Source organism: Anoplolepis gracilipes, chromosome 1 (genome assembly GCF_047496725.1).
Source record: "Anoplolepis gracilipes chromosome 1, ASM4749672v1, whole genome shotgun sequence".
Taxonomy (NCBI): domain Eukaryota; kingdom Metazoa; phylum Arthropoda; class Insecta; order Hymenoptera; family Formicidae; genus Anoplolepis; species Anoplolepis gracilipes.
The window spans coordinates 11,606,044-11,628,741 of record NC_132970.1 but is presented as its reverse complement, the minus strand read 5'-3'; the positions used below and the strand labels follow the sequence as shown (position 1 = coordinate 11,628,741).

General features: G+C 34.7%; 1 protein-coding gene across 11 annotated transcripts in view; it reads left to right on the top strand.

Annotated features, from left to right (window-relative positions):
• LOC140669190 (uncharacterized) overlaps positions 1-22,698 on the top strand; it is a 27,077-nt gene extending 4,379 nt beyond the window's left edge. For 8 of the 11 annotated variants that reach the window (XM_072898851.1, XM_072898834.1, XM_072898809.1 and 5 more), the window contains exons 6-11: positions 274-614; positions 729-937; positions 1,034-1,319; positions 1,386-1,522; positions 1,664-1,813; positions 3,945-14,181. In XM_072898851.1, the coding sequence (XP_072754952.1) occupies positions 274-614; positions 729-937; positions 1,034-1,319; positions 1,386-1,522; positions 1,664-1,813; positions 3,945-6,988 (4,167 nt within the window). In that variant the 3' untranslated portion in view covers positions 6,989-14,181. Of the gene's footprint in view, positions 1-273; positions 615-728; positions 938-1,033; positions 1,320-1,385; positions 1,523-1,663; positions 1,814-3,944; positions 14,182-15,167 lie in introns of those variants that run through there. The other 3 variants (XM_072898877.1, XM_072898870.1, XM_072898862.1) reach the window with 3 other exon arrangements.

The following is a 22,698-nucleotide window of genomic DNA, read 5'->3' as shown; positions in this document are numbered from 1 at the left end:
TCTAAACACTATATTGTGATTTTTTCAATTTCATTAATGTAACAACTTTACATTTTTTTCCAAACAAAAATAAATAATTATTATTTTAAAATATTTTAAAAGTTTAAATATTATAACAAAAATTTTTTAATATTATTTTCTTTTTATTTTATTTTTTTATTGAGAGTGATGTTTTCACCATTTATATATATATAAAAATAATGCTCTTCAACGAACGCTTCTTCAAGTTTAGTTATACAAAAGTATTTACCATTTCTATGTTTGTTGTGTCAGGATATGATATTCTCGAGCGACGCACGCTGGGCTGCAGTTTCAACTGTGAGAGGCACCACGCACGTTTTTCCTGTTGCGCCTTACGGAGGTCCTGTTGGTGTTAGGACGCATTCCACGCCTCACGTTGTCAACAGGCTATCAAGATTCCACAAGAGTGCGGGTTTGACAGACGACGGTACCAGATCCCATTCTCCCGTGTCTCATACAGAGTTACCCTTGTCCGTATATCCGTATTCGAATCCGAGACTTCCACCGTATCCTCATCCGACGGTATTGCATCCTCTATCGCAGATTCGACAGCCATCTTCTTTAAATCAGGTCAACAACTCGTCGCAGCCGAGGTAACTATCAGTTTTCCTCAGAGAACTAATTTTTTCCACAGAACTAAAGTTTACTGAGAACAATAAACTATAATAATAAAAATATAATTAAAATATTATTGTATATTTTATTAGTAGACCGCAGCAAAGACAACGGCTACATTCTGACGATAGCGGGACTCTACCATTAAAAATTTGTGCGTGTTTCGCTCCACCGAGAGCTTGGATATATGCGCAGAGGGAGTCCAGCAGCAAAGTTGTCAAGAGAGCAGTCGATTCTCTGTTCATCATGGCATGCCATGGAAATATGATACAGTATGACTTGGAACCTAAACCAGTTGCTGGTACGTTATAGAAAATATACTTTATTGCATATTCTGAAAAAAAATTATAATTTATTCTTTTTTCTCCTTCTGTTATATAACACTTACTTGTTTTAGGAGTGCCAAAGGAAAAAGTCTGTGATGATACCATGATCGAATTGGATGTTGAAGCGAAGGGCCAGTGGCCGCTTTGCAGGGTTCCCAATTCTTCAGAACTCGTACCACCGTTGCCTCTGTCTAATCTGTTACTCAGTGTCACGTTTGCACCAAAGAACAACCAAGAACTTGACACGGCCGAGGACCGTTGGTTGAGTCAAGTAGAAATCGTCACGCATGCTGGACCGCACAGGCGGCTATGGATGGGACCGCAGTTCGTTTTTAAAACTTATAACGCACCTAGCGGGTTGGTTTTCTGTAAATGTTACCGTTAGTCGCGATTTTTTCCAATTTAACAAAGATTAATTCTTAGTGTTGCTGTTAATTTGGTCGAAGCGGAAGCGGTAGAGATTGGAATCACCGGATCGCGTCCAGCGAGATCGAAACCCGTTAATATGCCTCATGCAGCGTCCAGACCGTTGATGCCGGTCGTCATCGACGGATCAGGAAGTGAGTGTCGTAATCGTCGATACTATTGCAAAAATTGCACCAATCGCGTGCTTTACAATAAGAAAACAAAGGTTTATTTAAACAAAGAAAAAATCCATTATCTATAAGGAAATAAAATTTATTATTAAATTTTGCATACAGGTAGTTACGAGCAATCGCCGAGATTCATGGAGACTTATGGTGATCCTTTAGACAGCGAAAACATAGCTGTTGGTAGCTGCGAGAGTCAGCTGAGAGAGGATCTCGCCGAAGCTATGCTCGAGATATCCATTGCGTCTCATCGTGCCCCAGGTAAGTGGACGATTACGCAATTATGAAGTTTTATGTTTTAGTGAAAAGCACCAAGTTTACGAATGAATGCAGGTCTACTTCGTTAGTCGCAGTATCATCGATGTATTTTTCGAAGCGACTAAATCAATATATACATATATATTCCGTGCAATTTGTACAAGTATTTGCATTTGTTGAATATATATTTTGTGTATATAATTTAATTTGCGCTACAATTTTTTGTTTTCTGATAACGAGGATCATTTTTTATTTTTAACATATAGTCGTGATAGTTGTGGAACAAGATATTTTGGCAAAGTATTTTATTATTTTTATCTTTATGGTTTTTTTCTATAGTTTACCTGCATTCTACATTATCAGACTGTATGTATATTCATATATATATATATTTGTTCTTATGTTTGGTGATTGTAATAATATATTTTCTCTACATTCTACATCAAACAAATATATAATTTTTAGCATTGTAAATATAATTTTTTAAAATTTGATATACAAGGTGTTTTACATAAAGTATTAGATGTTTCCTCCGAAATTTGATGATTCGTACAAAAGATTTTAGACAAAATTTACAGGAAGGACTTTGGAAAGAAAAAAGTCGATAATCTTGAATTTTGTGTTTGAGCTAAGATAATTTTTCAAGCTCAACCTAGTTTTTTTTAATGAAATTATTTTAATTTTTTGTACAATTGGAATCCTCGCAATATTTAGTGTAAAGAGTTATAAAGATAAAATGGTCAAAAGTTAAGTAAATTTACGAGATAATTTACATAAAATTATGTCAAATTAAAATATCTCGTAAACTATTCAATTTTTGACCATCTTACTATTATAACTATTTATAATATTACTATTATAATATTGTGATCTCAAATTGTATAAAAAATTTAGTATGGTTTTATTTTAAAAAACTAGATTGGCTTTTACATGACTTTGAAAAATTAGCTTAATTATAAAATTCAAATCAACTTTTTCTCTCTCAAAATCTTATAAGTTTTATCTGAAATATTTTGTTGCATGACATCAAGTTTTGAAAAAAAAAAACTTGTAGCACTTTATGTAAAATACACTCTATACATATATGTAATGTGCAGTATTTTTAAATATTTCATGTGCATTTGGATTCGAGCTCGCAAAGTTTGCGGGATTATTCGCGTGAAATTTAACAATATATTTGACACGTAATTTTTGACGTGATTTCAACTTGCTCTTTATGAAAAATATCAAGAAACAAATAAATAAGTTTCTCGAAAGAGATAATTATACTTGCCGATGTTTTACTATGACATTATGTCACACGGCACATATTGCGAAATCTTAAACAATCCTAGCTGAAGAAATTAAGCCAATTTTTCCTTTTTCTCTATAATATATTTCTTGTACATACGTTTAACAAAGGATGAAATCAACAACTAGCGTTGTAAGTTTGCGTGGATACAGAACTGGCCAGAGGCAGGTATCTTCATTTTTGTCCCTGTAACTGTATTATATCTGATATCTGAGCACTAACAGCAATATATTTTGTTGTCATTGAAGTCTGCTCTTTATATCAAGAAAAAAAAAAGAATTATTCAATAAAAACAATTGTGTACTGTCTTGTGTACTAACCATGTAGATCCATCACATTTTGCTCGAGCTTTTAGCTTTGTGTACATTTTAGAAAGAGAGAAAGAGAGAGAGAGAGAAAGAGAGAGAGAGAGAGACTGTTTTGCAATTACAAATATGTAACGGATGTGTTTCTCTTCTTAAGTTTGTCTTGACTTTATTGATACGTCGTGGAATATGCAAATGCGATAAAAAAAAAGATTAGACGATTAGCTCTTATCCAGTCTTATCTTATTGGGATGCTCGAGATTTTATGATTATTATGTCAAACATCGACTCTTGTAGTTCATCTCATTCGCATCACATTTTTTCTTCGATCGCATCTCGATGATTTGTCGTGGTTTTTTTTATTGACGTGACGTAATGGCATAATCCTGAGCGAGCATGCGAGCAAGCTAATTATCTCTGTATTAAAAGGGAGATAAAAAGAAAAGAGAAACTTAAGAGAGAAAGAGAGAGAGAAAGGCACACGCGTGAGCAACGACTCGTAATATTGATACCTGCCAACGGCTTTTTCTGTTACTAGGGAGGCGTACGGTAATTGAGAGGGTGGGTCAGCCGGTAACTAAAGTCGTCAACCCTCACACCGGCACCGTGATTACCGTGTCGGCCGACGAGGATGAGGACTCTGTTAGCTCCGTTCAGGAATACGATTCCGCTCCGGAAGAGATCCACGCACCTAGAAGCGTGTGCGCCGAGGAGGGGCCGGCCTCGCTCGGCGCGGCGGACCACCTCCCGGACGTGCCGGAGTGCCGGGCGCTGAGTTGCGAGCACACCGAGATCTGCGCGGAGATGCGCCCGGCCAGCGAACCGACGACGATCGACAGCGTGCCCGACGAGAACATACGCGAGTTGCAGGAACGTCGCGCCCTGTGCGCGGAGATGGCGACGACGACGACGTCGACGTCGATCGATTACGAGAGAGAAGGGGCATTCCGCGACGTACCTACGAGTCTCAGTCTATGCGCTGAACCGGGCGAGATTCCGAGCAGTCCGATGACGCAGGCGAAAGAGACCGCTTTGTGGTGCGGCAAGACGGCCGACAGATCTGTCGTTGACAAGCGCGCCGAAGATTATCATGAGAGACACCTCGCCAAAGCTAAATATGTCGTCAGTTACGACGACGACAGCGTCACGCTGATGGAGAACAAAACGATGAGAGGCGAAAGGAATATCGAGATGCAGTCAAACGCGGACGAGAGAGCTAAGAGAACACTCGCGAGAATCATCGAAGACGAAAGAACTTCGGGCTTCGAAGCTACTGCGCAGAAGCGTCCGGTTGAAACGTCGTGGATGATGCGTGCGAAGAAATATATCGTTCAAGAGAATGAGGATAATGTCGTCGTGGAGGATGCGCGATGCGCGGATCCGACGACGGGTGTTTCCACGAAAAAAGATGAAAGCGAGATTCACAAGAAGAAAGTCGGAAGTGGGAAAGATGTTTATAAGATGTTTGCGAGAGAGAAACATGGAGAAGCAATGCATAAAAACGGCAGATTTAAAAGTCGCGCTTCGCGAGACTCTTTCGACGAGGATCGAGTAACGTTAGAGAACAAAGAAATTAAATGCTCGAAAGCAGAATCCTCTGTTGGCGTGGAGCCTGTGCCGACGAAATCGACCGCTGATATAATTACAAAGGAAGAGAATCTCGCTAAACTCGCTCCGAAAGTAGGAAAAACGGGACTGCTACCTGATGTTGATGACGAATTACCACCGTTGGATCCCCCGCCGCTGGATGACTTTAGCTCCATTGAATATCACATAGTAGAGCAATATAAAGATGCGACGTCTACGGCCACTCAGTCTGATGACGACATAGAGCATATCCACGTGTCCGAGGTGACGCAGATGCGCGCGAGGCTCGACGCGGGCGATGACAAGTGTAGAGACGATACGTTCTTTGGCTCCACGGCCACGCAATCGTCTTCCCCGGTGGAACAGCGGAAGAGCAGTAAGAGTACAATCTCGGACGACGATCTGGAATATATACACAGTTCTGAATTCAGCGGTCTCGATTCCATGAGTTTAGGTGACGTCACCTACACGGCCAAGTCCGCGACAAAAACGAATAATGAAAGAAGCTCACGTAGAAGGCACAGCAAGCATGCTTTGTCGTCCGATGACGATCTAGAACATGTCCAGCTCTCCGAGATTTGCGAGCTGGAACTTGACGCGGTGTCGAGTTACTCTTTGCAAGAGATGGAGCAGCAAGAAACAAAATCCAGATTGAGCAAGAAACGAAAAGATATCATGGTGATTGAGAAGAGTGAAACGGAGACCGCGGAAGTCACCGTGATATACAATCCGTTGGAGGAGATCTGGCTGAAATCGGAAGAGATGACCGACAAGTACGGCCCCGTCGATCATCTAAAGGACAAATCGGAAGGAACGAGTCCGACGAGAAAGGCAAAAAATTGCATTTCGAAAACAGCAGCGAATTCCTCGATGTTATCCGGCAAGCGGGCTTCTCAGGCCGTTGGTAGCGATATCGTCGAGATTATCGACATTGATGCGATGCAGAGGGCCGACACGGACGCTGATTTGATGCCGGAGTGTAAAATTTTACCTGCCGCTACCGGAACGCGCGTTAAAAAATCTCGCAAGAGCAAGAAGTCGCAGGCGGACGGCCAGTTGCAGGAAAATAGCTCGACAGATCTCTCTTTTTCCTCTTCCGCCTCATCCTCCTCTTTTTCCGCTGCTCCACCTTCATTCCGTTCCTCTAGAGTGAAACTGACAGATCTGCTACAGGCCGTGCAGGACGAATCGTTCGTAGACTTTTCCAAGGGCCTTCAGGAACAGAAATCTCAAGCTCCTCCCTCGTCAGAGATATCGTGGAGCTCTGTCGTTAAGAAAAACATCTCTTCCTTATCAGATTCGCAAGAGGTCTATAAAGAAACAGATCTCGAGCCGTTGATAGAAGTGGAGGAGAAAGTGGAGGCCGGCGAGCATGCGAGAAAGCTCAAGAAAATTTCGGAATTTTGTGATGATCGTCCGTTCCTCGAATCCGAGGCATGCAAACACGAGAATACACGACGACGAGGCTTTAATATTGAGGAGAAGGAAAAGGAGAACCTTTTTGACGAAAAGGATAATGTTGACGAAACGACGACGATGACAACGACAATGCAAGAGACTCTTCTCGTAGATCTTCCCACACCAGTAATAGACGAAGAACCTCGTACGGACCGGGATCTTGCGGGTGTCACGATCGCTATGGCACGAGCCAAGATGTCACATCAGGACAGGGAGGATAACAAAGAACAATCTCTTCCGGCCCCAGAAGTACGATCATCCGTCGTCGACAAGACACGTCGAGGTAACGTGCCAGCCGAGAGGAAAGAATCGCAAAGAGAATCTTCTTTGCAGCTTCAGCCGATGCTTCGGCAACAGGTGGCAGAAGAGGGCGGCGACTCCGAGTGGAGTGATCCGACTCCGGTTCTGCCTAAGCTGCCTTCCGAAGATCCGGGAGCCAATGCATGCCCGAAGCACGCCGAGAAGCGAAGCGAAGCGGAGAGCTCGACCGCCGCCAAGAAAACGAGCAACAGATCCAAGAGGAAAAAGCGCAGATGAGTAGAGGATTGCTGCATGGACGTGCCTAGAGCCAGCCTTGCCCTCTACATACTCCTGATGCAAGTAGCGGGAGTAGATTAATACGTTCCCGCGTATCTGGGGTGGGGGTAGATGGAGCAAGGGAGAATTGTCAGAGTTCGAACTGTGATTGTGCGTTGACCTCGCAAGAGTCAACCTTGCATCGACATGTGTTTCGCTACAATAACGACGGGCCACCTTCTTCTCTCCGAATTTACTTTCAAGGAATAAACCGCCGAGTTGATTTTTAACAATATTTTCTTGCCAATTAGGGATTCCGAAATAATTTCAAACGACTGCGACAACTGAATCGCCAGAAAATTTGTAAGAGAGAAAAATTGAAAGCGTGTTGTTATATATTATTTCTATCATTTAAAAAGGCACGTTCGTGACAGATTTGGCCCTATCTCTAATCGGAGAGATAAGATTGAAAAAAATACCGTCTTCAATTAGTAATCATTATCCCTCGCAAGAATACGTACGAACAAAAATGTTCGAGCAATGTGGCGGGCAAGGTTGTGTTCTAGCGAATGTTAAAATATTACTAGAACGCTTCTCGACGTTAGTTCTAATGGGGTATAGAACTAACAAGAGAAAGAAAGGTAGCTCTTAGAACAGGATCCTTTATTGCGACTATTTGGCAACTCCCATGTAGCAATTTCGATTTGACTGCCTTAAAGCATAAAAAAAAAGAAAAAGATAAAAGGTGATACGTTTGGATTCAATGTGGTACACGAAACGACAAATGTGTATATCTTATATCTTGTTGTCCACTATCGGTAATTTGATCGTTTATTGTAACAAACGATCGACCATTAGGTGTTCATTTGCAAGGATTAATCTTCTAGCTAGCCAAGTTAACGACCATTGTTCAGTGCGATAGGCCATATTTCTTCGTTGTAGTACAAAATATCTCGTTAAATTTCATTCGCTTTTCACGTTTACTGCCGTGAAAGGTTGATTGAACTTTCGATCGAATGACGTAGCGACAGTATTGGTTTCGCTAAATCACTTTGTTCATTCAGGACGAATCCGAGACAGTAACTTTGCTTCTTCAGCTGTATATACATATATTATTTGCGCATCTTTGCATCTATTTATTTTTGAGGGACGATATTTTTTGAGAAGACTCCTTTTAGCATTGATTATATTTGCGTACGTTACGCAGATGAGAGAATTCTGTGACGATTTGTCGACGAAATAATAATAATAATGATAATGATAGTAGGAAATGGATGGTAGAAAATCGTTGTAATTTGTGAATACTCGCAATTTTGCATCACCAAGCGATTCCTCGATGTGCGCTCATCTCTGTATGCATGAGGAAATCATATTTGCATGAATTTTGCATAATCTTGTATAATCTTGGAACCTTTTTCACGTGTCCTCTTCACAAAGACAGCGTTCTATCGTAGTATTTGTTACATAGATCGCACATAAAGAGGTTGTATACTGTTAGATTATTTGTCGTTGCGACTGCGTGTACTGTCCAGAGTTGAGAAAACGTGATATTCCGGGCATTCAATTTTCGCGATTCTTTTTTTTCTTTTGTAATCGGAATTAATTGTTACTGATTCAATTTTTCCAACCCCGTTTTTTTTTTTTTTTTTTTTTTTTTTTGCAATTGATTTTTTTTTTCTAAATTTTAGAACCGGAGCTAATTGAATATCAAATATAAAATATGCTGGTCAAGAAATTTTCTTGATACCTTTCTTCTAAATAATATATGTAGAACATTTCAATTTATACAGGGTTTCCTAACATGAAAAAAATATTCATATCCTAGTAAATACTGTTACTTATTAGATAGATATTTATTTCTTTCTTTCTTGTCTTTCAGTTTTATACATCTTATATCTGAAATTTTAAATCTATAATTTATTTTATTTTTATTTTATTATTTGTTACATATATAAGTGTGGGAAACTACAATTAATTGGGAACTTACCGATAGCCTATGCAATATTATCTGTAATATTCAAAGTTTTGTTGTACTTATGTATATAACATTAATATAATATAATAACGGCGTTTACTGGGCGTGTTAGGAAATAATCTATAAATTTAGACTTAATATTAGTGATAACAATCAAACTAAATCTTGTTTTTTTTTTAAATTTTATTTTCTTCCCCTTTTAAATTATATTTTTGTGTATTTTTTAAATTTAATTAGTTGATCTTGTAAAAAATGTAGTATTTTCTCCCCTCTGTTAACTTATATTACATTAGTTCAATTTATAATTTATATATTTATTATTAATTTATATAATTTTTGTATATAGCATATATTGTGCATGAATAATTTTTTTATGTAATTATATACGGGAATATAGAAAATTATATAGTGAGATTTGATGCAATTATATTGTTACATTGGCAATGTCAATATTTTGATCTCACAATAAAATAATATTTTCGCAAAAATGCCATTTAATTATAAAGAAAGATTCGTAATAATTCTAATCATGAGCAAACTCGCATTTTCAAAAATAAATAATTTTGACCTTAATCTCAATAGCTCAAGTTATACATCTATACATATATTCTCGTGGTATGTTATTAAAATTAGCAAACATTATTCATGACAATATAAAGTCATTTAATTATTTTTATCCTGCATTGAACAATTTTAAATGTATCAAAATTGTGACTTTGAAGTACATTAGGATGAATTCATCATAAGACAAATTGAGAGATTTTCTATTAGTGAAGAAGTGTATAAGTAAAAGATATTACGAGTATTCTATATGTCCTGAAAAAAATACTGACTAAATTAACTAAAGATAACTATAGTTTATATCTGACAGTGAAGACAGGGAAGAATAAAGTAAAACTCACACGGTCGTCACTTTTCATGTAATTTGCTCCATTTTTTTCTTTTGCAATTAATATTTATAATTTTTTCTAATTCTTCTTTAATTTTCCTTGTTTTTTTATTATATTTTTTAAACGTTAAAATGGCCTATGCATACGTATGCTTAGCCTGTACAAATTTAACTTTTGAAATGCGCGAGACGGGAAATGAGAAGGAAAATAAAAGGAAGCTTACAAAACGTGTTCATCGTGTTTCTGATGACGTATAAAACAATGTTTGTGTAGGTAAAATAATTGCGTTTCTTATATTATAATTAGCGATAAAAAGGAAAAAAGAAATAGATATCGTGTGTTTGAAAATGTATCGAATAAGAAAATACTCGATAGCAGAGGCATCATTACGTTTTTGCCAAAGCCTGGTCATCAGTTAATGATCGCAGAGGAGAGAAGAAGGGAGGGGTAGATTTTCACAATTATCAATGTACTTGTACAATATTTTATTAGCGATGAAACATATATAAAATTATGCTTTAAGTCACGTTAAAATTTTTTTTACTAAAAATATTCTATCTATGGATTTTGAGATATGGAATTTCATATCTAAACTTTAGTATTTAGAGACTTGATCAGTATCGTAGCCACCATATGATCGTAATGACGCCCCTGCTCTATAACTTCAGCGATTCTCGTCGATTACGATCGCTGTACAGTGTAAAAAAAATTAGAGGGAAAGATTCGAGGGAAAAAAACGTATCGTTGAGACGTATCTTTTTTTTTATTGTCTCAATATCTGTTTTAGTCAAGAATGAAAAGAATATAAAGGATGAACTATACAAATCGCAAAAATATTTTATTATTATTTAATTTCTGTTATTTATTTACCATTATTATTTTATTATTTATTTTTTTTGCAAACTTTCCTGTTACAAGTATTATTATTTGCGTAATTTTTAATTATCCCGTTATATCGCGACAGAATAATAATTTATCAAGTATTATATCGTATATATTGTGAACTTCTCCGAGAATTAAATTGTCAAAATAGAAAGAGTTTATACAGTTCATTCACATATGGTATATTCTTCGCACCGTCTCTAAATTTCACGTGAAATAATTCAAACTGTGATGTCCCTCAATTGTTAGTGATCTCGATCTATATAAACAGCATTATTAGATATTTTATGCGTACGTACAGCTTGATGCGTATAATACATTAATTTAATTACGAAAGTCGTCTCGTTCGATCTTCGTCGCGATTACTTTATATCGTTACATGCAGGCATGTATCACAAAGGAAATCTATAATTTATGACAAATTATTGCGTGAAATACGCGTTGGGAAGGATGAGTGCGATGTATTGTATGTATAAGTGTGGAGAGTATATATCGAATATAATCAACTACAAGTAATGTATTACGCTTTCCAAGAATGTCCGTTAATTACTCTTATTAGTGAATTGCGATATTCGATATAAAAGAACGAGAGGGAGAATCTGTCCCTCGCTCCATTGTTGCTACAGTATTCTGGGCAGTATTTAATGCGTTTTTTTTTTTTTGCGTTTACATTTTGTCGCAATGAAATTATTGTCGATAATTATCCAAATTACAAAACGCACTTTATACACAATCATACTCGGATCATCGATATACTAATATTTCGACCTCTATCGAGAAAGAGTGTCATATCTTTTTTTTTTTTCCTCAGAGCTAATATTTGTGTAGATATTACTTACTGTATAATGCTATATATATATATATATATATATATATATATATATATATATGTATATGTATGTATATATATATATATATATATGTATATGTATGTATGTATGTATACCTATTTATAGAATTGTTCGAGGAATATTTAGGCTACGTTGCATCGAGAGTCATTACCTGGATTAGCGGTTCAAATGCCTTTTCCTAGATTATGAAATCTTAGCTGAGAAATTTTATCCGAGATTAATGCTATTTATTGCGACATTGGTGCAACCGGGCCTAAAAGTATGAGAGATTAATCGACAGAAACATTTTGGCGCCGAATCTACATCTGTAAATTAAAGTGATTCTATTTTCTTTTTTTTTTCTGTGTGTAAATCGAATTACAATTTATCTAGTTATCTACCTGAATAGTTAAGAGCAATTATAATCAGTATTTCTGCGGCAGAGGTATTCTTTTATGAAAAGAAAAAGAAAAAGAAAAATGGCCGAAATGAAAAATGATACATCATTTATCGCGATACGTCAAATCGGCATTTTGCAATAAATCTTTTAAATACCGTTAGTTTCGATTTGTATGTACAATAGCGGCCCAAATGAGACAGTATTCATCGACATTATAGATTAATAAGACAATCTACATGAATTATATTAAACAAATAAGGAGAGATTAACATTTAGTAAAAATATATCATCGGTCTTGATCGTTCAAGAGAAATTGTCAAGCATTCTTGGAGATAATATAAACTGAATTATTTATATTTATTATTTTCTATTTATAAGTTATTTATATATTTATTTATTTTATTATACATATTATTTTTCATTATATATTTATTATATTATATATATTTGCATCAGCTTAGATTACCTATTTGCATCATTTTATTTAAAGATTCTATTCAAGATATAAATTACGAATTTCTTCAACTTATATATTAGTGAATATTATTATAGATAAAAAATATTGAATTTTATTTGTTAACTGAATGTTAAATATTTTTTTTCTTTTTATTAAAGAAATCTTAAGATCGATGAACATTCGGCCGTTACTGTATATCCTATATCGTTACATAGAAGGCAATAATCGCAAAAAAAAAAAATATTCAAAAAATGTATCATGCAATGACTGCCTTCGCCGATACGTAAATGTAAACACCGTTCATAACCGATAGATTAATTCAATTTCACTTTCATATCTATTCATACGACTTAAAACGTGCACGAGAGCTCTATTTCTCTGCGATAAGCTTTAGCTTGTAGAATTGTTTAGCGTAAAAGTTTAGTGCTTGGTGTAAAAGTTTTGTCAGTCTCGTTTCGTTAATCCTTTATCTCATTCTCGTAAATGATTCTGATAACTGCACAGTCGAAGCGGCTGTGAATGTAAAAATGTATTTGATGTTCGCTTGTGTCATGTTACAATGCCAAAGTCTGTGGAACACATCTGTTACAATTTAGCTTTAATTTATTTCAATTAAGTTTATGCGAGCAGCTTGTTTATTTTCTTCAACGTGCATTGAGAAAAAGAATAATTCAAACGAATAAATAAAAAAAAATGTGAGACAAAACATATTTTTGTGGATAATAAATAGTAAATTTTGTAAAAAAAAGAATGCGAAAATAAAAAACTTATCACACATTATCTATAATTTGTTCTATACATGATTTAAGCACGATATTTTCTCAGTGCATATTAATGATGTTCAGTATTATTTTCTTTATAAATCACTGTACAATTCTTAGACAAGTTTTATATTTTCGCGACCGATGAATGATGACTGACCTTCTTTGCGAACTGCAAAAATAATTTAAATTGTCGCACATGTAACACACATTACATTTTGCGAGAAAGAGTGTCGCAAGTCAAAACAACAAGTGTTTGGAAATGAAACCTTGCAAAATATTAAGCTTATATTTTATGATCACAATTTTATTCATCAAAACGATAAATATAGAAGTCTCTATATAATTTTTATATTTAAGGAACATATTTTGGAGCTTATTACACAATTCTTTCGATTTGTGACACTCTTTTTTTCCAAGAAATAAAGTTTCTGCGAATATGTTCTGGAAATATTTACAAAATACATAGAATAACTTGTCCACACACTAAATATAGGGAACACTCTCAGGTATGCACTTTTGGTGTTAATTCAAAATTGGAAATATCGAGTTTAGCCCGAAAGCTCGTGCAACTTACAACAAACAGATAGCAGCTAAAACATGTTAAATCGACGACATTTCTTCTCGTTTAGATTGAGCGATATTAAACTATATATGTATACATCGCTCAATATGATCTCAATTAATTAATTAATTAATTATCGAGAGAGAATTATTGTTCACGAGAACGAGAAAAAAGGAAGCGAACAAGTTGCAGATGCTGTTTTCTTCCACGGTGTAAAATCAATTGTGGCCGGAATGTATCGTAAAATGCACTAACGATATTACTAATTGTAATAACAAATGTACAAAAAAAACAAACAAACAAAAATTATGTCTGACGCACGCGAGACATTATGCGAGATATTAGTTCGCGGAAGAAATGCTTCTCCACGAGCGAACAATTGCTAATATGATACATAAGGAAAAAAAGACAAAAACGATAAAACGAAAATAAAAGTATACAGCCATACCGCATACGCATGCTATTTTTCTTGAAAAGTTTCTCGTCCTCTTAAAAAATTATGATTATTATATTAATAATATATTGCGTGGATTTCTTTGTGTATATATTATCACATTGTATATTTAGCGCTGATATCAACGCTTGAATTTGATCTTTTTGAAATATTTTTACAATTTGTGAACCTTTCTAAAATATAGATGACAAAATTATATAGATTTTATAATATAATATTATTATATAATAGATTGACGAAAAGTTTATGACGTCTATTATAATTATGTTACATTATTTTTTTATCAAATTTATAATATAATATAATATTTATGATATTAGTCCACAACTATATATATTATGTTCATATAATAAGAATTTCAATTGTCAATAAAACTTGACATTTGTTGTGAGACGTGCTCGAAATATTTTGATATTACATAATTGAAATATTAAAATCAAGCAATCATATATTCAGCGCTGAATATATACACAAGTACAAATCACAAAGGATCTTTTCTAATTTAAACAATTTGAAGCATCTATTGACATATATATATATATATGTCATCGGTCTCAAGGAAAAATTTACTAACATTCAGTAAACGACAAGATGAGATAACTTGAAAACTCGAAACTATAAATAAAAATTCAATTTTTGAATATTGATTTACTTATTTCTTCCTTTTTCCTTTAATCAATTCACTTATATCTCAATTGCTTTATCTTTATGTGAGATGATTATTAATTCCTCCTATCTCCGTGGAGACTTTTAATATAAACTTCTAATATATACGATACTTTATCATTTTGCATTCTAAATAAATAATTTATTATTATTTTACAGAAATCGAGGTTAACCATTTTGTCCTTAAGACCAATGACAACAATCTGTTAATAAGATATAAGTTTCTTCGTAAACGTGTGAACTTTTGAGACAAATTTTATGCACGAGAAGAAACTGTCATTTCGTCCTTGATCATCATTGACTCGTTCTGTCTTTTTCAGGTGGCAGTCAATCGGTAGCCAGTTACGAGGATCTGAGTTCCAGCAGTTTCAGTTCCGCCAGCAGGGCGTCCCTGGACGCGAGGAGTTCGCCAACGCCGTCGTACGGGGCCGAGAACATGATGGTGTTCCCTGGCGACAGTAGCGGCTCCATTTGAGATTATTTGAGATGCGCGGCCATGCTACCAAAGTGGCTGCGCTGTCTCAGATAAAGAAAGAGCAAGACACTGAAGAAAGCAAGAAAAAGAAGAAGAAGACGAAGAAGAAGAGTCTTTGCTCTAAGACGGAAGGCTGTTTTGTTGTTGTGTAATGTGCGATCGGCTCTTTCCAATCCGTCGATCACACACAAAACAGTTTTTTTTTATTTTTTTTTCTTTTCTTTTCTAAAGTTCCGTTGACATATTGACGCAGTGAGATAGACACAAACGTCAGTGGAGCTCTGAATGAACAATGAGGGATGTCAATGACCAGAAAGTGTTATCGAAAGGAAGGTGTGCATGCTGATAAATCCAGCCGCGACTTTTCTACGAAGCATGTGCGATGCACAGATGCAATTCTTTGTTTTTTTTCCGCGCGATCTTTCCAAGAGAGTCACTCGCATTTTGCTATTTTTATCTCTTGTTTCCTCCATTAATCTCTTTGCTAATACTTTGTTTGTTCTTATACCATTGCGCGAACCACGACGTTTTCTTCTGGTACATATACAACTTTTTTACGGGGAGCCCTGCAACAGGGACGAAAGGAATGGAAGTGACTTTCATAAACTACACGTTGCGCATTCTGCGAGAAAAAAATAAGAAACATGCTCCACGAGAGCCGCGATAAAATTCCGTTTTTAAACATCTTTCTATCACATTATATATTAATAACTAAGAAACTATTTTACGGTAAAGTTACACTCTAATTATTAATCCTTATATTTTTATACTTTTGGTATTTCTCTCTCCGTGGACACACGTTATACATATGATGTACGTTGCCGAGGTAGTCTGCTCGTTCGTGATAATTGCATTTTGTACATCCTCCTCGTGTAATTTGTCGGTACGTAATATTCGCAACGTATCATTTAAATATATGATATTTTAATTATTTTCGTTGTTTTCCCTCTCTATTCGCGTTTTCTCATCGGCGTATCATTTCATCTAGCCTCCAAATGATGAGTTTACTCGATAAATGCAGTGCAATATTTAATTGCATATAATAAGCAGTAGCGTCATTTTAATGAAACAAAAAGGATTTGTTGATTTTATCAGTACAAAAGATAAAAAAATACGAATTTTTTTATTATCTCCGCATATCTAAAAAAAAATAAGTGCTGTACAAAAAACATTTTTTTCTTCAATTTCAATTCTAATTTATTTCAAATAAATGAATTTTAACTGGAGAAAATAAATGTAACGTGAATAAATGAATTAATTAAATAGATAAAGAGAAACAATTTTGGCACTTTTGGTGACTATTGGAATATATGAATAATAGACACATCGTCCGGAGACAGCTTTAATATGCAGCGTCGAAACAAATCAAATTTCTTCGAGTTCGTTCTTATCTCCTCACTCGTTCGTAAGCGACCAATTTATCTATCGTGCGATATTTTAGATCGAACAGAAAACTCTCGATGTTTCAAAGTGTCAGCAGCGGGATGAGACGTATGAACGAGATCGGTTTACCTATTAGATTATATCTATATTAGTATATATCTATAGATCTCGATAATATGCCGCGAGAAACGTGAGATACGCGACGTTAGCGTTCAGAGTATACCACGAAAACTTGGCAATCAGTGTATATATATATATATATATATATATATATATATATATATATATTTTGCTCTTGAAGAAATCATGTAGATCTCGTAGGATTGTTCCTGTGTTAGTAAAATTTAATTGAAATTTATTTGTGTTTTTATTTCATAGGGATATCAAATCTACGTGTGCGAATTGAATTGTGATTACTTCTGACCTCTCGCTTTCTCCTATCATTATTATTATTCGGAAAAGAAGAGAAGGTTTTTATGATCCATTAAGAAATTTATTGATCTGTTAACCTTAGTTTTTCCTCTCGTGTATGTAATCTCTTAGAAAATTTTCTTTTTTTGTTTACTTTCTTTTGAGGATCTTAATATAAGAAGTATTGGCTTTTAAATCTCGCAACTTTGTCGACATCAATAATATATGTTTATGGGAACAGTCCTGTTCGCCAGAAATTCGTTTTGAATTTGACGAACGCGACGATGAAAGCTCGACTTAAGTATATCAAAGATAAAAAGCAAAGTAGAGATAGACAGTTGACATCAAATTTATGTGGATGTACAGATGCAGAGGATAGAAACGTAAGCTGACTTTTCGAAACTTTTTAAACGTAAAAATTTGCCCGATTTTCGTGGGATGCCCGGCGATCCTTCTCTTTTTTAAGTGATAGATTAATGATTCATAAATAGCACGCGCGATCGGTGCCATTCGGGGACTCGAAGAAGCGGGAAAATAGCTTAGATTATATATACTAGTAGACATATATAATGCGTGTGGAATTTCCGTAGTATTACTCGTTTATACGTGTAAATGATGAATTTACTTGAACAACGAGTGAGCGACGATGTACGTCCCGCTTGTCATTCGCGATTTGTACAGTAAAATGTAATGATCGCTTATTGTTAGGAGATATTCTCATCCATATATTCGAAGCTCCAAGGCTTTGATGATCTAACTCTCTTTGTCCAAATTTTTCCCATCTACTCTATCTTTAACTTTCTATCTTCTATCACATGAATCTTCTAGCCTATCTTATTTTTATCTTCTTTCGCAATCGTTGCACTAATAATGCGAAAAAAATAATTTACCTTTATGCCTTCGACCTAGACGCTATTATTCTGTTTATTTTTTTTTTTATCGTGCTGATTAATTGATTTTTTCCAGCTTGTACTTTTCAGAGGAATCGTTTTTCTATCTTTTCTTCCGAGATAAATTAGTTAATTGTTAGAAAATATTTATAGGATGTACGAATGTAGAGGATGGAATAATTAATTTCATACTTTTAAATCATACTTTGGATAAAAAGTAGTAGATGCAGATATATTATATGGCGAGATGTATATGCGCGCGTGCCTGTGTTATCAGTCACTTAACTGAGAACAGCTTCTTAATCCCTGGATGCATAAATCGAAATCAAAGTTTATAAAAACCAAAAAATAAAAAAAAACTGAATTTACACGAGATTATATTGCCAAAGGATTCTTCTCTGAAAGATTATATCCAGAAGAAGAGTTTAATCTTGGAAATGGAAAAAAAAGTAAATACTTGAAGCTTTCTTCCTCCATCTCTCTTTATGCGTCCATGGATTAAATTGCATTCTACATTACTGCACCGAATCAAATGGATACGCGATGCGCGCCACACGTATATTTTTCTACCTCTTACGTTCCGACAGCGTCGCCGAGGAACCCACTGCTCGTTCTCCGCGACGAGATTAGGCAGGAGACGAATCCGCAGGCTCCGATGCGTAGTGCACAATTAGCACATATAGTGTCATGTTAAGAGTCTTATAAAAATTATTAACAATAATTTATGCATATATTGGGCGTCCATATTCCACAATATACTCTCGGGAGACGATTAATGGTTTTTGTTTCAAATTGGAAGATCCTCCATACCTATTCAGTCTTTCTCTTTACTGCGTTGTTATTATTACTTGCGCGATTTTTACACAATAGACAAATCAATTTTTTCTTTTCATATTGTAATGAGATGCATAGATACGTTTTTAAAAGGAAAAAAAAGAACAGATGGTGCAAATACAAGTATCTCCCAATATGAAAACAAGTTTGCAAGAATAATATTGTTTATCAATTTTTTTTCTTTGTTTAAAATTGACATAATTATTTACAGATATTTCACTATATTTCATGAAATGAAAGTCTGTACATAATTTGCATGAAATGAACGAGTGTGGATTTTGTCCTGTAGTAAAATGGCTCGTTATAATGTTTTTTTTTCGCAAAAAAAGAATAGGAAGTTATTAAATCAGAGACATATGTACAGGAGGAAATTGCATAATTGGGTCTCGAGAATCAATAATCCCTCAATGTTAACAAAGTGAACTGCGAATCGTCTTCATCGATTGACTATAGTATGATCTCTCACAATGTTTTAGAATCAATCCCGGTTTGCTGTTACGCTTTGAATAATAGCATTCGCGAATGTTGTATAGAGTTGAAGCGTATAGGCGGAATTTCTCCGGTTCCTTGTATATTTTACTTTTGTAACTGTGATTTTGCGGAATTAATTTCGTTTTTACACTATAAAGACGAATTATAAGCGCAAAAAGATTAGAAGGAATGCGGATAGAAGGAACGGAGAATTTCCGTCGCGATTGATCTCGGCTGCAATTGTCGGTTAATTGTCAATGCGCAGCGCAAACAACATTCAGCGAAATATTAGGTGCCTTTAGTATTTCCGATCAACAATGTAATTAATATAAAATAGAAGACAGTGTATGCTTGAATGAGCATAGATATATCGTACCGACTCGTTCTTAATCTAAGAAACAGCAAGTCGCAACCGGCGTCGCAAAGCGATGAAACAATCCCGTAATCGGTCTGTACAAGAATATTGTCATTTTTTTGGTGACGTGTCTTACAGTCGCTACAATTGCTACAGTAAGAAACAAATCATCGAAAATGCGTGAATTCTTCTGAATGTATGATAGATAAATAGAATGTTTATCCATGCTGGGAAAAATATTTCAACCCGAAACTCTTGTGACGAATTCTTTAATATTATATTTATTCTACAAAATTTTATCAAGGAGCCCAATTGTAGAACTATATAACATTGATTAAAGGACTTGGCGAATTAAGCTAAGTTTAAACTCTTTGATAAATTTTAAGTCGAATTTAATAGCAATTTAATTGTTATCGTATTCTAATTGATAAAGGTTTTAATCGCATTCTATTGCGTTGGGCATTCTATTTGATAGAAAGTTAATCTCTATTAAGCGATAATTATCATTAAAGCTGTGTTTTCTAACTTAAAAGCGCGCTTTATTAAAAATAGCTTTAATATTGAAAATTAGAAATAATCGCGCAAAACCTAGTGAATTTTTGCTGTGCAAAGGTCGATTGGAATTTCGTCGAAGAATACAGTAATTTTTAAGAAAATTACATATTACGAAACTGTCAAAGCGTTCGAATAATCGGTCTTGGGTGAATGATTGAAAACAAATTTTTTCCATAGACTGTGACTTCTCGAATTAACGATGTTGTCTAATTGATATATTATTGAGGTCATTTGGAAAAGATACACATATAGCGCAAAATATTTTTTTCCGCAAAATAATTTATTAGTTTGAAAAAAAAACATTTTAAATTTAAAATATCTCCACTTTTAGATGATAAAAATATTTTTAATGGATAAAAATATTAATTCAAAGAATATATATATTATTTTAATTATTATTTTCTTCTTCTAATTGAAAGTACAATTAGATACTACGTTAAAAATATAAAAAAATTTACTCTTGGAGATTTTTAAAAAAATCATTTTTATCTATATGTCCTTCTTTCACAGATAGCTTCAATTTCAATCTCGTATGAAAATATCTATAATAATATAAAGAAAAAAACAAGATGTTTATATTAATAACCGGTTAACGAATTTTAAAATTACTCATACTGAGTTCCTGTTTCCTGCATTTGTCGGGAAGATATAACTTTGTCATGAAAAATTGTTTTTTCGTGAAACACTTATTAAACGCTGACTAAAGCCAAGTTTGCATTTTTCATATTTTCTAATTGCGCTTCGATGCGATTTATATCAATGAGAAAGTAAGAGAGAGAGAGAGAGAGAGAGAGAGAGAGCGAGAGAGAGAGAGAGAGAGAAAAATATCACAAAAACATTCCACGAAATTAACTTTTATTAATTTAATCATTCTCAGCGCTATTTTAATTCCCGATCTAAGTCGTCATACAACTAATCCGATAAATCAATAAATAATAAGAAAATATACATATATATATATATATATATATATGTATATATATATGGAGATAGATCGCTAATTGTATTTCTGCCGACGTAGGCGCAGAGTACCTTTGTATCGTGAATTTTTGTCCTCTATCGCGCGAGACATTTGTAAATGTGATTTTCGTCAAGAGTAGATAAAAGATCGTGAGTAAAGTGCTGTGATTGATTAAACGCTGATCGAACGAACTGTAGAAGCAATTGGGACCTGAAAAGATGGCAATTGCTCTGCCACGATCAGCGTTTGGCGATGATAATTATGATGATGGTGATGATGCGATGATGATGATCAACACGACATTCTTTGTAAATTAGAGTACATTTGCGGCGATTTTCAATTCCGATGACTTGCGAAAAGCTCCGTAAAAACTTTTAAAGTTGCATTAATTAAATTCTGCAATTGATGATTATGAATTTATTTACGACGATGCGATCGATCAAGAATGATTCCGTCAAATCGAATCTCGAAGTGTAAATAGATAATAGTAATTTTTTTGTTTTTTTCCAGTTGAAATTTGTTTCTTACTTTTGGAAAACCTTACATATTTTTCTTCTCTCATACGGAACATTTTCTCAAGTCTCTTTAATGACTATAAAAATATTCGCGAGTCAGAAAGGATCAGGAATTCGCCGCTGTGAAGTAACGTGCACGTGTGCATGGAGAGAAAAAGAAACCAGATTGTGATGAGCGATTTTTGACGAGGTCTCGCGGTGGTGTCGATGCAACGCAGATAAGGATCCCGATTAAATTGGCAAAGAAAAAGTTGGAGAGAGATAAAAGAAGATGCAACTAATAATGCATTTTTGTATCTCTTTCGACAATGTCAAACAAGAGATATAAAAAGATATCATACATCTTACAAAATACGTGTAAAATCGCGGAGAATTCCGTGTACAATCAATTGTCTATAATAATTCAATATTAAGAACTTGACGAAATCAATTTAGATTTAATTTTGCCAATTTTGAGATTTTACAAACAAGTATAAATTTTATTTCAATATTTGTCTCTCTGTGAACACTCTGGATGATATATTATTGCATTCCAGGGTATTACATTTCGTTAATCGTTCAATGTAGCTTAGTGGGACAAAAGAGTTAAGATTCTTATCTATGACAGATGTTTGCATGCGTATGACACCGCGTATGACTTCGGCCTATAGCAGTTTTTCATATATTTTACTATATTACGTATTTTGTCAGGGCTAAGAGAGAACACAGCTATATACTAATAAATACAAAAAAAAAAATATGTATATCTTATACATATATACATAAATAGCGTGTAAGCGTAATAAACTTTATGTCACATGTATACAGCTCCGTGTTGACGGAGAATAGTGATTCTTAAATAAGACAGCGCTACGGGATTCCGTCAAGTCGCATCGGTCCTATCGAATCGCGACGGGATCTCGAAAGCTGTACCTGCCGTGAAAGCCGTTTTGTAATTGCTAATACGGGCGCGGACGGATTCTTTGAGAAACAAATAAAAGATTTTTAACGACTGCAACGAA